At 39.1% G+C, this 15745-nt stretch overlaps 1 protein-coding gene across 2 annotated transcripts in view; it reads right to left on the reverse strand.

The window, feature by feature from the left end:
- The window catches only part of CDK19 (cyclin dependent kinase 19), a 437090-nt gene that overhangs the window by 52145 nt on the left and 369200 nt on the right, over positions 1-15745 (reverse strand). For both annotated transcript variants that reach the window (XM_053710859.1, XM_053710858.1), the window contains exons 7-8: positions 6957-7100; positions 634-703 (exon numbers count right to left, since the gene is read on the reverse strand). In XM_053710859.1, the coding sequence (XP_053566834.1) occupies positions 634-703; positions 6957-7100 (214 nt within the window). The remainder of the gene's footprint in view (positions 1-633; positions 704-6956; positions 7101-15745) is intronic.

Here is a 15745-nt window from a genome sequence, read left to right on the forward strand (position 1 = left end):
CCTTGATATTTTTGTAAAAATGTATAAAACAGAATCAACATTGACATATTTTGCTTTAAAGTAAAGGAAAACATGAAAACCTGGCTATAGGGGCCAGCAAATTTGCACACCCATTATAAGCAAATTTTTTTTACATTATTTCTTGAGCAGTGTACAATGCTTTAGCACAAAAAAAATATTTGCTGCTATAGTTGGCACAAGAAAAAAGTTTTTCCCTCATTGTACTATTATCCCCCTAATTACCAGACCCCTACCAATATTAACCCCTAAACCCGATCCCCCACTGCAATTAACCACTAACTGACAGACTCCCCATGTGTTAAGACCCCTACCACTATTAAGTCCTAAACAGCAACAGTGAATGCAGATTTTTCTAGAACTTATTCTGTAATATTTGATGTAAGTCCCAAGCAGCACAAAGCCAATGGCCTAAAATGTGTTTTGGGAATAAAGGTAGACTTTTGCTTTACATATTGGATGACACAAGAGAGCATCTATTGTATTAAAAACAATGTATTAGAGTAGAGACCTGTGGATAACAGGTTCCCCCGACACATTAAGCATCATATGTACTTATGTCATAAGCTTGACACAAACACAGGATATTTCTAGTATGCTGGCGCAAAAACGTACGTTGTTCTTCTGAAGTCTTTCTGTAGTGTCGGATATTCTGGCATTTTTCTAATATCTTCCCAATCTTTATCTGAAATCAGGAAAAGTACATAAAACAATTTAAAATGGCAGATTAACAGAATATGGTATCAGTCTGAATCTGACAAAAGGAAGTTTCATAATTGCTTGGTTCTCTATTAAAAAAATAAATTGAAGACTCATGTTTTTGTTATGTACATTAGAGAACAGTAACAAGCAATCGCATAAAGCAGTTTTAAGCTATTTTAACGTTGCTAAAAATGTATGTATGACCAACTCATTCTAATACATATTAAAGGGGCCTTTCGGTCAAAATTTCAATGCACATAGATGAATTACATATTTGAAAAGAAACATGTTTGTAAATGTATTGGAAAAAAATGCTTCTAGTGAAAGTTATCACTATTTTAGTGTTCACATTTTTCTTTGCATGTGCATGTAAAGCATAGCTAGATATTCTCAGTGCACCAGCATTTTAAATAATGCAGTTGCTTAGAGAACAAGTGGGGCTTGTATCATGTCAGCAATTAACAAATTGAGTTATTAAGAAAAGGTACAAGCACCATAGATGCCCTCTCTCTCTGAGCAAGTGCTGTATTTAAAATGCTGGTGCACGATGCATACTTAAATACACTTTTAAAACAGCTATATCTTTATTAATACATGTATATTACAAGAAGGCTTCTATTCAGAACTGAAATATATCCATGTGGATCCAATTTTGGCGGGAATATCCCTTTAATAACCATGCCTATCTCTAACATCTTAATAAGTAAACCAAGGGTATATATGGCACTCTGACAGAAAACTAAGAAAATGAATATATGAAACCTTTAAATAGCCTCTTACACGGGGCCAGATCTTAATCAAGCCTCACAATGTAGTAACATGGTTACTACATAGAGACAGTCATGTAGCTAGAATGAAGCCATTAAAAAGTGTTACTAGGGCTTAACCAATCCAAAGAGTTGGAGAGCTATTTTTGATGGTGAACCAGCCCACCACAATTCTGATTGGTTAATTGCTTTAATATATTTACATTTAGGAGTGAACCCCAGAGGAGGTAACAGCAAGGTTAGATTGAAGTTGTAACTGTTGATGATCAATATGAAAATGTGTGGGGGGGGGGGGGGGAGAAGTGTTTGCAGTGCGGTATTTGTAACTGGGGTAGATTTTACTAGGAAGAATATAATGGGGTTAACACATAGGTGTGTTTTTCAAATAGGGAACTGTATAAAATTAGAGAGGGAAAGAGTGCCCTTTGGTGTTAGAAGGTTATTCTGATGAGGAAGTGAGTTCTGGAGCAGCCATGAATATACAGCCTAGTGCTACATAATTATAGAAATAGAAAACTATCTTTAGATCGATTTTTCAACAAAAGCATTGTATTAAAAATAATCCAAATTAAATAAAAAACAACTGATTTAAATAAAATAAAAAAAATCCAATTTAAAGGGACATAAACCCCAAAAATATTTCATGATTCACATAGAGTGTCAAATTTTAGAAACGCTTTCCAATTTACTTCTGTTATCAAATTTACTTTGTTCTTTTGGTATACTTTATCAAATAGCAGGAAAGAAGGTGTAGGAGCGTGCATATGACTGGAGCAATACAAGGCAGCAGTTTTATAATTATGTTAAACATTTGCAAGTGGCGGCAGTGTTTTTTGTCATGTACTGTTACAGAAATGTGCACTCTAACTATTTAGATATACTGTATCTTCAAGAAAAAAAATACCATGATGACAAAGAAAATTTGCTAACAAAAGTAAATTGAAAACTGTATTCTCTGTGTAAATAACAAAAAGAAAAAATTGGATTTCATGTCCCTTTAAGTAAAAAAAAAAAATTAGTTTTTATTTAAAGATAATTAAATAAATAAATAATTTTTCTTCACCCTGGTTAACAGCAATGCGAACCAGGTAAAGAAAAAAAAACACTGGAGCTGGTTCTTCAATGCAGGTGCGGTTTATTCAAACTTGGCAGTTATTACACACATAGGGGCATATTTATCAAGCTCCGTATGGAGCTTGATGCCCCGTGTTTCCGGCGAGCCACCAGGCTCGCCGGAAACACAAGTAATGAAGCAGCGGTCTAAAGACCGCTGCTCCATAACCTGTCCACCTGCTCTGAGGTGGCGGACAGACATCTCCAGAAATCAACCCGATCGAATACAATCGGGTTGATTAGCACTCCCTGCTAGCTGGTGCAATGATAAATGCTGAGACCGTATGCTGTAGGCATTTATCGATGTGCAGTGGACATGATCCGCAATATCGGATCATGTCCGCTCGCACAATGATAATTCGGCCCCATAGTGTCAGGACAGGTGTGAATGAACTGACGCATTTCGCGCATGCCCAGATGCGCTTCATCAGAAATCGAACCAGGTCAGAGGTATTAATCATTGTCTAGGTGGCCCGATCAGCCACAGTTAGGGTTTATTGTGGTAGAATCAAGATGGCGGTTAGAACACTTGTAAGTATACCACACAGCGTGCTACATTAGTTGGCGTCAGTTAACTAGTTGACCAGAGACGCTACAGTTTGATGAATGAAAACGTACAGATCTGTTGTGATGTGCACTAAAATTTCAGTAGCTACATTTTAAAAACAGTCCCATTTTAGTGATTCAAATCTAGGCCATGGTTTTATAGCACAAAGCAGGGACATTTCTGTTTTGTTTTTTCTTTTAAACACTATCAAGGGCTTGACCATCAACCTCCTGAAGTGAAGAGTTTATCATACTACTGTTTTGTAAGTGCTTTCTGTTCCTGGCAATAACAAGCGATGATCTGTTTAGCTTTTCCAGATACCATTAGGCATCACTGCATTTACAGTAAAGATAATGGACACATTATCACACTGTGCTTCAATAAATACCTAAACTAATTATAGAAGCTTTTTGTCCATAAGCCTTCAAGGCATAACAATATTTTCATGTTTCTTATTGTAAACTTCATTCAATCTTTGCATTAATGGCAAATATATATATATATATATATAGTGCTACGGAATTTAGCGGTGCTATACAAATAAATGATAATATATATATATATATATATATACACACATATGTATATATATATATATATATATATATATATATATATATATATATATATATATATAAAAGTTTAATAAACAGCTGGCACTCTCTGCACAAAACAAACGAGTGAGTGCCAGCTGTTTTTTGGAATTATATTTATGAATTTGCTTAGATCCTGGTGCCTAAAAAGACAAGGTGAGAGTGCGCTCCATTTGGATTTGTGTATATATATTTTTATATATAAAAACAGAATGAAGGACGCACTCCCCGGGACTTGAAAGAACAGTATTTTTAATACATAATTGGGTGACGTTTCGGGGAGAATAACCCCGTCCTCAGGTCTGAGGACAGGGTTAGTTTCCCTGAAAACTTCACACAATTATGTATTAAAAATACTGTTCTTTCAAGTCCCAGCGAGTGTGTCCTTCATTCTGTTAAATGTGCATACTTTGAGTGCACCCTGGGCAGGATTTCTGGATTTAAAGTGTGTGCAGAGCCCTTGGGACTTTTGTATGTTTATATGTAAATATATATATATATATATATATATATATATATATATACTGTATATATATATATATATATATACACTGTGTGCACAATTATTAGGCAAGTGAGTATTTTGACCACATCATCCTCTTTATGCATGTTGTCTTACTCCAAGCTGTACAGGCTCGAAAGCCTACTACCAATTAAGCATATTAGGTGATGTGCATCTCTGTAATGAGAAGGGGTGTGGTCTAATGACATCAACACCCTATATCAGGTGTGCATAATTATTAGGCAACTTCCTTTCCTTTGGCAAAATGGGTCAAAAGAAGGACTTGACAGGCTCAGAAAAGTCAAAAATAGTGAGATATCTTGCAGAGGGATGCAGCACTCTTAAAATTGCAAAGCTTCTGAAGCGTGATCATCGAACAATCAAGCGTTTCATTCAAAATAGTCAACAGTGTCGCAAGAAGCGTGTGGAAAAACCAAGGCGCAAAATAACTGCCCATGAACTGAGAAAAGTCAAGCGTGCAGCTGCCAAGATGCCACTTGCCACCAGTTTGGCCATATTTCAGAGCTGCAACATCATTGGAGTGCCCAAAAGCACAAGGTGTGCAATACTCAGAGACATGGCCAAGGTAAGAAAGGCTGAAAGACGACCACCACTGAACAAGACACACAAGCTGAAACGTCAAGACTGGGCCAAGAAATATCTCAAGACTGATTTTTCTAAGGTTTTATGGACTGATGAAATGAGAGTGAGTCTTGATGGGCCAGATGGATGGGCCCGTGGCTGGATTGGTAAAGGGCAGAGAGCTCCAGTCCGACTCAGACGCCAGCAAGGTGGAGGTGGAGTACTGGTTTGGGCTGGTATCATCAAAGATGAGCTTGTGGGGCCTTTTCGGGTTAAGGATGGAGTCAAGCTCAACTCCCAGTCCTACTGCCAGTTTCTGGAAGACACCTTCTTCAAGCAGTGGTACAGGAAGAAGTCTGCATCCTTCAAGAAAAACATGATTTTCATGCAGGACAATGCTCCATCACACGCGTCCAAGTACTCCACAGCGTGGCTGGCAAGAAAGGGTATAAAAGAAGAAAATCTAATGACATGGCCTCCTTGTTCACCTGATCTGAACCCCATTGAGAACCTGTGGTCCATCATCAAATGTGAGATTTACAAGGAGGGAAAACAGTACACCTCTCTGAACAGTGTCTGGGAGGCTGTGGTTGCTGCTGCACGCAATGTTGATGGTGAACAGATCAAAACACTGACAGAATACATGGATGGCAGGCTTTTGAGTGTCCTTGCAAAGAAAGGTGGCTATATTGGTCACTGATTTGTTTTTGTTTTGTTTTTGAATGTCAGAAATGTATATTTGTGAATGTTGAGATGTTATATTGGTTTCACTGGTAAAAATAAATAATTGAAATGGGTATATATTTGTTTTTTGTTAAGTTGCCTAATAATTATGCACAGTAATAGTCACCTGCACACACAGATATTCCCCTAAAATAGCTAAAACTAAAAACAAACTAAAAACTACTTCCAAAATTATTCAGCTTTGATATTAATGAGTTTTTTGGGTTCATTGAGAACATGGTTGTTGTTCAATAATAAAATTAATCCTCAAAAATACAACTTGCCTAATAATTCTGCACTCCCTGTATATATATATATATATATACACACATCGTATATATATATATGGCTCAAAATTTCCACTCGCCCACTAGCCATGGTCAAGTGGAAATTTAAAGGTGGCGAGTAAAAGTTAGTGAGTTAATGTTGAATCAACATTCACTCACTGTCGGAAGTCTGGTGGTATCTTGTAAGTAGCAAAATTAGCACATTGTATTTGCAAAATGCACAATCGTATTGCAGCACAAACACACATTTTGGGTTATGAGCTAAAAATATTATCTAAAGGGATATTATATATCTATCAACGGGCAAGGATATGCTATTCCTCTAGGGCTGTAGGGACCCCATTTGTGCTTAGACTGTAACTTCTGAGAAGGTAAACAGGGGCAGGCCAGGGAGAGAGATTGAAGAGGAAAAGTGAAAGTGGAGAAGGAGATAGAGTTAAGAGAGAATGTAGAAAAAAGAGTGATGGGATATGAGAGAAGGGAAGGAATGAGGGTAAAGAGAAGATATTGGCTAATAGAGAAGGAAGAGTTTAGAAAAGAGAGACTAAAGAGAGGAGGGTGTGGATTGAGTTAATAGAGAAGGGAGAGATGACATTAAAAAATAAAATAAAAATCCAGGTCTACCATGACCTTTCATGACTGTCAGCACTCTCTCAATTCAACAAATTCCATTTTCTATTGAGCTGTTGTCTTCCCCATAACTTAGTTGATGTTCCTAACTGCTATACAATTATTTTTGTTAATGTATTACTGTATGTAGGATTATTTAATTTGTTGTGGTATAAAACAATATTAAAAATTACTGCACAATAAAGTGTTTCACAACAGCTCAACATATGCAAAGAGGGGGTGGAGCAGTGGGTGTGGTGGGGGTGGTATCAGAAGTGGTGAGTAACATTTTGGCCTGACTAGTAGCTTAGGACTTACATTTTTGAGCCCTATATATATATATATATATATATATATATATATATATATATATATATATATACACACACACACACACATATATAGAGCATATACCACTTTTTATAGTATTAACATTAGAGTCTGCCTTTAAAAGTGAACACTTTTTTATTAGGTGAAAAAGAACTACAACATAAAAAAATAAAAACCTCTTACCTGCAGGGAAACCCATCACACTGAATATACGATCCAGCTGATCATGATGGAACGGATTACTTGTTTTAATATCTTCTTGTCGGCAATGAAAAATGGGTTCAGAAGTCAACAATTCAGCAAAAATGCAACCAATTGCCCAAATATCTGTTGAGCAAAAAATTAATCCTAGTTACGTTATCTGGGTAACATAGAGGCTACAATTTCCCTAATATATAATGTAGCTATAATAGTAACATACAATACACAGAACCATAATTAGGATTTGTTTAGCTCTGGGCCTGCATAGAGTAGGTAGAAATTAGGGATGGGCGAATGAGCTGAAAGTGTAATTCGTTTGGTAGAACGAATATTCCTGTGGACATTAGTTTTGGACAATCAAATGTTGATAAGAATGAATCCATTAAAATTCGGTATTGAAATGTTACTTTCGTTTTTGAATGTTCATAATGAAAAAGAAAATCCACATTCAAAATTTCGAATATAACATTCGATATAAGAAATACTATTTAGAAGATTACTAGTTCATGTGTTAGGGAATTTAGTAAATTGATACATAATAGATACAAATATATCAATTTGAATGTTTCAATTTCGAATATTGCATAATTCGAATATTACATTTAAAGAGAACATTAGAAATACTATTACAAATATATAGATTCGAATGTTCAATTATTGCATAATTTAAATCAAATTATTAGAAAAATTTGAATCAAATATTACATTTAAGGAAAGCATTAGAAATACTATTGCATAAAACAAATGTTAGAATGTTGTGAAAACATTCGAAAATTCGAAACAAACGAACAAATGTAATAAAATTTGTTTAAATTTTTTAATGTTGCAAAACATTCGCCCATCCCTAGTAGAAATCTTACTTCTAAAAAATGTTTCCTCTTATTTGTGATCACACATAAGCAACAAGAATGTATTTAAAGGGAAACAGAAAAAAATACGATAGTGAACTGAAGAAAATAAGGTGTAGGTAGTTGCAATGTGTGTGTGGGGGGGGGTGGCGGTTTAGGGGTTAATAGATTTATTTAGTAGTTGTGATGTTGGGGGATGACGGTTCAGAGGTTAATACATTTATTTAGTATTTGCGATGTGGGGGATGGCAGTTTAGGGGTTAATAGATTTTTTTAGTAGTTGTGATGTGGGGGGGGTGGTGTTTTAGGGGTTAATAGATTTATTTAGTAGTTGCGATGTGGGGGGGGTGTTTTAGGGGTTAATAGGTTTATTTAGTAGTTGCGATGTGAGGGGATGGCAGTTTAGTGGTTATTAGACTAGGGGATTATGTAAGGCTTTCTAGGTTTTTTGACAACTTTCTTTTTCTCCATAAACTTCAATGGGGAATGCGAAAATGCGATGGCTGTTTCGCAATCGCAGGTGTTGGTTTGTGTACGGTATGCGGGTTACCGCAGCATAACACACGCAAAAATAAAGTTTTATTGAAACTTGTAATGGTGGCGCAATGGAACTTGCGTTAAAGCCACATTGCAAGCGGTGTGTTTGCAATGGATTTACCGCGCAACTTGTTATCCGGGCTCATGAGAGCACAAGACTGTATCTTTGTATTTAAATATCCGTTTAGCAATTTCTCATAAACAAGTGGTTTATGTGTGTGCGCAAGATATACCCTGACAAAAAAGTGTGTATTAAACATACAGTTCTAGCAGTGGTGAGATTTCTACTTTAAAAACTATAAAAAAATATTTTTTTGTATAACTCAAGTTTTTAAAATACAAATTAGAATTGACCCATTATGCGCACACCACAACACACATTTTTTAGAGTATTAAGTGTAGATTTACTCAAAAGAAAAGGAGTATAAGACAGAACAATTGTTTTCATCCAACACAGCACATTATTGTTCTGATTGAAGTTAGCAAAGCAGAAATAATATGTTTTCATTAGATGTTCAGAGAAGAATGTTTATCTCCTCAAAAATATGCATTGTTCAATTGTAATGATGCATCGCAAACACATATTAAGCAAGACAAAAATGATTAAATATCACATTCTTGTAACGCCATTGTAGAGATAACCAAAATTAAGGAATGAAGTTGAATGAACAAAAATGTCCTCTCATAATATTTTCTGCACCTGCATGTGAATATACTGGCATCATCAAACGGCACAGCTGCTGCCCAACATTTTTTTATTGTTTTGTTTAGATTTGTTAATTTTAGTACAGGCAGGTGGTCACATTAGATGACACCCAATCATTTTTGGTTAAACCTACTAAAGTTAATTTTATTGTGCCTCAAATACAATATTTCTATTTCTTGTTAAAATGAAATGATATGAAACCCATCATTTTTTCATGAATCCGATAGAGTTATACAATTTTAAACAACTCTCATCATTTACTATTATAAAATTTGCTTCATTCTATTAGTATCCTTTGTTGAAAGAGTAATGATGCAATAATAGAAACTAGCTGAGCCAATGACAAAAGGCACATATGTGCAACCACCAATCAACAGTGTGCTCTCAGTAGTGCATTGCAGCTTCTGAGGCTACCTAGGTATTCTCTTCAACAGATGATACCAAGAAAAGCAAATTAGATAATAGACGTAAACTGGAAATTTGTTTAAAATGTCATGCTCTAGCTGAATCACGAGAGTTTATTCTTGACTTTACTATCCCTTTTATTCTATTTTATCATACAGCATTATAATTATATTTAATCATATTACAAAAACTATGATCTTCAATAGCGTTAATAATGATCTTTGATCATGCAGTACATAAAAATAAAATATAAACAAATGGTACTAATAATTTGTTTTACTACAAAAACCTTGTACTACTTGTTTTATTAAAAAGAAAACACGAGAGCCAAAAAAAGGCACTTAGAAAGTACCAGAAAAACACTTGTCCTACAAATTATATTTCATGCAGTACTAAGAAAAACACCTGCTTAAGTGCTCTTGGATTTGCGGTTATGTAGCTAAGCAAGAACATCATGTTTACTGAAATAATCTTATTACATTATTCATGTTGATTCATTTTGTGGGATGAAAGCATTATCAGTAGATTATTTTCTTCCTTATTAGCCAGAAATAAGATTATTCTTTTATGATTTAACTAGTCCTAAAGCCCATGTACACTGGCCAATTTTTTTAAGTACCGCGGTCCCACCCCTTGCTCTCTCTCTCCCCCTCTCTTTTGCGCTCTCTATCTCCCCCCTCTCTTTTGCGTTCTATTTATCCCCCCTCTCTTTTGCACTCTCTTTCCCCCTCTTTTGCTCTCTCTCTCTTCCCCCCCTCTATTGCTCTCTCACTTTCTCTCTCTCTCTCCCCCCTCTTTTGGTCTCTCTCCCCCCTCTTTTGCGCTCTCTCTCTCTCCCCCTCTCTTTTGCTCTCTCTCTCCCCCCCTCTCTTTTGCGCTATTTCTCTTTTGCTCTCTCTCTCCCCCTCTCTTTTGCTCTCTCTCCCCCTCTCTTTTGCACTCTCTCTCCCTCTATTTTGCTCTCCCCCCTCTCTTTTGCTCTCTCTCTCTCCTCTGTCTTTTGCTCTCTCTCTCCCCCTCTCTTTTGCTCTCTCTTTCCCCCTTCTGTTTTACTCTCTCTCTCTCTTTTCCCCCTCTCTTTTACTCTCTCTCCCCTATCTTTTGCTCTCTCTCTCCCTCCTCTCTTTCCGCCTCTCTTTCCTCCTCTCTTTTGCTCTCTCTTTCCCCTCTCTTTTGCTCTCTCTTTCTCCCTATCTTTTGCTCACTCTCTCTCTCCCTCCTCTATTTTGCTCTCTATCTCCCCCCTCTTTTGCTCTCTCTCTCTCTCTCCTCTCTTTTGCTCTCTCTCTCTCCCCCTCTCTTTTGCTCTCTCTCTCTCCCCTCTCTTTTTCTCTCTCTATCCCCCTCTCTTTTGCTCTCTCTATCCCCCTCTCTTTTGCTCTCTCTACCCCCTCTCTTTTGCTCTCTCCCCCTCTCTTTTGCTCTCTCCCCCTCTCTTTTGCTCTCTCTCTCCCCTTCTCTTTTGCTCTCTCTCCCCCTCTCTTTTGCTCTCTCTCTTCCCCACCCCCTCGTTTGCTCTCTCTCCCCCTCTCTTTTGCTCTCTTTCCCCTCTCTTTTGCTCTCTCTCACCTCTCTTTTGCTCTCTCTCTCTCCCCTTCTCTTTTGCTCTCTCTCTCCCCCCTCTTTTGCTCTCTCTCTCTCCCCCTCTCTTTTGCTCTCTCTCTCCCTCCTCTCTTTTGCTCTCTCTCTCCCCTTGCTCTATTTTGCTTTCTCCCCTCCCTTTCTGTTTTGCTCTCTCTCTCCCCTTCTCTTTTGCTCTCTCTCCCCCTCTCTTTTGCTCTCTCTTCCCCCCTCTCTTTTGCTCTCTCTCTTCCCCACCCCCTCGTTTGCTCTCTCTCCCCCTCTCTTTTGCTCTCTTTCCCCTCTCTTTTGCTCTCTCTCCCCTCTCTTTTGCTCTCTCTCTCCCCTTCTCTTTTGCTCTCTCTCTCCCCCCCCTCTTTTGCTCTCTCTCTCTCCCCCTCTCTTTTGCTCTCTCTCTCCCTCCTCTCTTTTGCTCTCTCTCTCCCCTTCCTCTGTTTTGCTCTCTCTCTCCCCTTGCTCTATTTTGCTTTCTCCCCTCCCTTTCTGTTTTGCTCTCTGTCCTCTGTTTTGCGCTCTCTCACTTGACCATGCCCCCACCGCGGCTGCTCCCGCCAACCACACCCCTCACCACGCCCGACGACCACGCCTCTATCACGGCACGCCTGGGCATGTCCCCATCACTGCACACCTGGCCACACCCCCATTGCGGCACTCCCACCCAGCCACTCCCCCCACCACGGCAGCTTCCACACACCTTCTCTGCTGCTCAAGGCCAGGTATGTTTGTCCTCACGCAGTCTCTACTGCGAATGACTGTATCTGACAAACATACCTGGCCTTTTATTATATAGGATATCCAGAGGCTGATAATGAGGAAAAAACTTAGATGATTTAAAAACATTTTGAAAAATATCTCTCAAAAAAAGCACATGGATTTAATTAATTAATCTGTATGTTAGAATTCGGATTATTATAGCCTTGGTGACTAAGTAATCTAGATTTTATTAAAGACTGGAGGTGAATATTTTATGCATAATCTTTACTGACTTCCAAAGAACAATAACATAGAAACAAAAACAACCAATCACCAACAAGCAGATAATATAATCCCACAGCAACAGTAAATATCTTCCTCTTTTCGCTGCTGAACAGAAGAAAGTTCTCAATATAAACAGGAGATGGACATCAAAATCCATCGTAGATCCGTCGGATGTCAGAGACAAAGTGGAAGGTAGGAGGCCTTTTACACTGAAAAAATAAACAAAGAGAGCGGTAACACTGCCACTAAAAGGAAAAAACCTGAGGAAAAACAAAGGTTAACATGAACAAATAAATTCACATTAAATACATTTTTTGGGGGGGATGAGAAGAGGAGGGAAAATATTCGCCTCCTGTCTTTTAATAAAATCTAGATTATTTAGTCACCAAGGCTATAATAATCCGAATTTTATGGCAAGACAGGAGGCTTCATATTTTATGCATTTTAATGCCTAGAAAGGACAGACTGGAATGCGTGAGAAACTGGTTTGAAATAGAATTGAGAAAAAGTAGAGGCAGAAGACCAATCTGCTGCTGACAATAAATCTTGAAGAATGCAACCGGCCAGAAAGGCACTGGAAGCTGCAGCTCCTCTGACAGAGTGAGCCCCAAAACAGGGTGAAACTCCCGACTCATAAGCCATCGAACCCATCTCGCCAAGGTAGGGGAAGAGACAGGACGATGAGGAGGAACAAAAGAAATCAGAAGAGGACCTGACATGGATTCACGAAGACTCTCAGTCTTAGACAAATATGCTTTAAGGTACAAGGCAGCACAAAGTTGGGGTTCAGATGGAAAATAAGGGTAAAACAAAGATTTCAAGGATGACTTGGTCCTGCAGGAAATGGAAAAGGAAATTCCTTCAGAAGAAAAAGAAATGGAATGAACATCCAGGGCCCTGATGTCAGAGACCCGATGAAAAGAAATTAAACAAAGCAGCAAGGTCAATTCTGCAGATAACTGCTTAAGGGAAAGCAAAGAGTTATCTTTAAGGAAAGATAAAACCAGATTGACGTCCAAAAGGCTTGAATAACAAGATTGGGGAGGATTCTTAAGACAAATTGCCTTAAGAAGACAACAGACTAAAGGGTGTTTGCCTGCAGGGACATCTTTAAAGGGAAGATGACCCGCAGAAATGGCTGAAAGAAAAAACATAATTTATGCTTACCTGATAAATGTATTTCTCTTGTAGTGTATCCAGTCCACGGATCAACCATGACTTGTGGTACATTCTCCTTCCCAACAGGAAGTTGCAAGAGGATCACCCACAGCAGAGCTGCTATATAGCTCCTCCCCTAACTGTCATATCCAGTCATTCGACCGAAAACAAACAGAGAAAGGAGAAACCATAGGGTGCAGTGGTGACTGTAGTTTAATTAAAATTTAGACCTGCCTTAAAAAGGACAGGGCGGGCCGTGGACTGGATACACTACCAGAGAAATAAATTTATCAGGTAAGCATAAATTATGTTTTCTCTTGTTAAGTGTATCCAGTCCACGGATCATCCATTACTTGTGGGATACCAATACCAAAGCTAAAGCACGGATGATGGGAGGGACAAGGCAGGATTAAGCGGAAGGAACCACTGCCTGAAGAACCTTTCTCCCAAACACAGCCTCCGAAGAAGCAAAGTATCAAATTTGTAAAACTTTGAAAAAGTGTGAAGCGAAAACCAAGTCGCAGCCTTGCAAATCTGTTCAACAGAGGCCTCATTTTTGAAGGCCCAGGTGGAAGCCACAGCTCTAGTAGAATGAGCTGTAATCCTTTCAGGGGGCTGCTGTCCAGCAGTCTCATAGGCTAGGCGTATTACGCTCCGAAGCCAAAAGGAAAGAGAGGTTGCCGAAGCTTTTTGACCTCTCCTCTGTCCAGAGTAAACGACAAACAGGGCAGATGTTTGACGAAAATCTTTAGTTGCTTATAAGTAAAACTTCAAGGCACGGACTACGTCCAGATTATGTAAAAGACGTTCCTTCTTTGAAGAAGGATTAGGGCACAACGATGGAACAACAATCTCTTGATTGATATTCTTGTTAGAAACCACCTTAGGTAAAAACCCAGGTTTGGTACGCAGAACTACCTTATCTGCATGAAAAATCAGATAAGGAGAATCACATTGTAAGGCAGATAGCTCAGAGACTCTCCGAGCCGAGGAAATAGCCATCAAAAACAGAACTTTCCAAGATAAAAGTTTAATATCAATGGAATGAAGGGGTTCAAACGGAACTCCTTGAAGAACCTTAAGAACCAAGTTTAAGCTCCACGGGGGAGCAACAGGTTTAAACACAGGCTTAATTCTAACCAAAGCCTGGCAAAATGCCTGGACATCTGGAACCTCTGCCAGACGCTTGTGCAAAAGAATAGACAGAGCAGAAATCTGTCGCTTTAAGGAACTAGCTGATAATCCTTTGTCCAAGCCCTCTTGGAGAAAAGACAATATTCTAGGAATCCTAACCTTACTCCATGAGTAATTCTTGGATTCACACCAATAAAGATATTTACTCCATATCTTGTGGTAGATTTTCCTGGTGACAGGCTTCCGAGCATGTATTAAGGTATCAATGACTGACTCGGAGAAGCCACGCTTTGATAGAATCAAGCGTTCAATCTCCATGCAGTCAGTCTCAGAGAAATTAGATTTGGATGATTGAAAGGACCTTGTATCAGAAGGTCCTGTCTTAGAGGCAGAGTCCATGGTGGAAAGGATGACATGTCCACTAGGTCTGCATACCAAGTCCTGCGTGGCCACGCAGGTGCTATCAGAATCACCGATGCTCTCTCCTGTTTGATTTTGGCAATCAGTCGAGGGAGCAGAGGAAACGGTGGAAACACATAAGCCAGGTTGAAGAACCAAGGCGCTGCTAGAGCATCTATCAGCGTCGCTTCTGGGTCCCTGGACCTGGATCCGTAACAAGGAAGCTTGGCGTTCTGGCGAGACGCCATGAGATCTAACTCTGGTTTGCCCCAACGATGAATCAACTGAGCAAACACCTCCAGATGGAGTTCCCACTCCCCCGGATGGAAAGTCTGACGACTTAGAAAATCCGCCTCCCAGTTCTCCACGCCTGGGATATGGATTGCTGACAGGTGGCAAGAGTGTTACTCTGCCCAGCAAATTATTTTTGAGACTTCTAACATCGCTAGGGAACTCCTGGTTCCCCCTTGATGGTTGATGTAAGCCACAGTCGTGATGTTGTCCGAATGAAATCTGATGAACCTCAGTGTTGCTAACTGAGGCCAAGCCAGAAGAGCATTGAATATCGCTCTTAACTCCAGAATATTTATTGGAAGGAGTTTCTCCTCCTGAGTCCACGATCCCTGTGCCTTCAGGGAATTCCAGACTGCACCCCAACCTAGAAGGCTGGCATCTGTTGTTACAATTGTCCAATCTGGCCTGCGAAAGGTCATACCCTTGGACAGGTGTACCCGAGACAACCACCAGAGAAGAGAATCTCTGGTCTCTTGATCCAGATTTAGCAGAGGGGACAAATCTGTGTAATCCCCATTCCACTGACTCAGCATGCATAATTGCAGCGGTCTGAGATGAAGGCGCGCAAATGGCACTATGTCCATTGCCGCTACCATTAAGCCGATTACCTCCATACACTGAGCTACCGAAGGACGCGGAATGGAGTGAAGAACACGGCAAGCATTTAGAAGTTTTGATAACCTGGACTCCGTCAGGTAAATTTTCATTTCTACAGAATCTATAAGAGTCCC

Source organism: Bombina bombina, chromosome 4 (assembly GCF_027579735.1).
Source record: "Bombina bombina isolate aBomBom1 chromosome 4, aBomBom1.pri, whole genome shotgun sequence".
Lineage (NCBI taxonomy): Eukaryota > Metazoa > Chordata > Amphibia > Anura > Bombinatoridae > Bombina > Bombina bombina.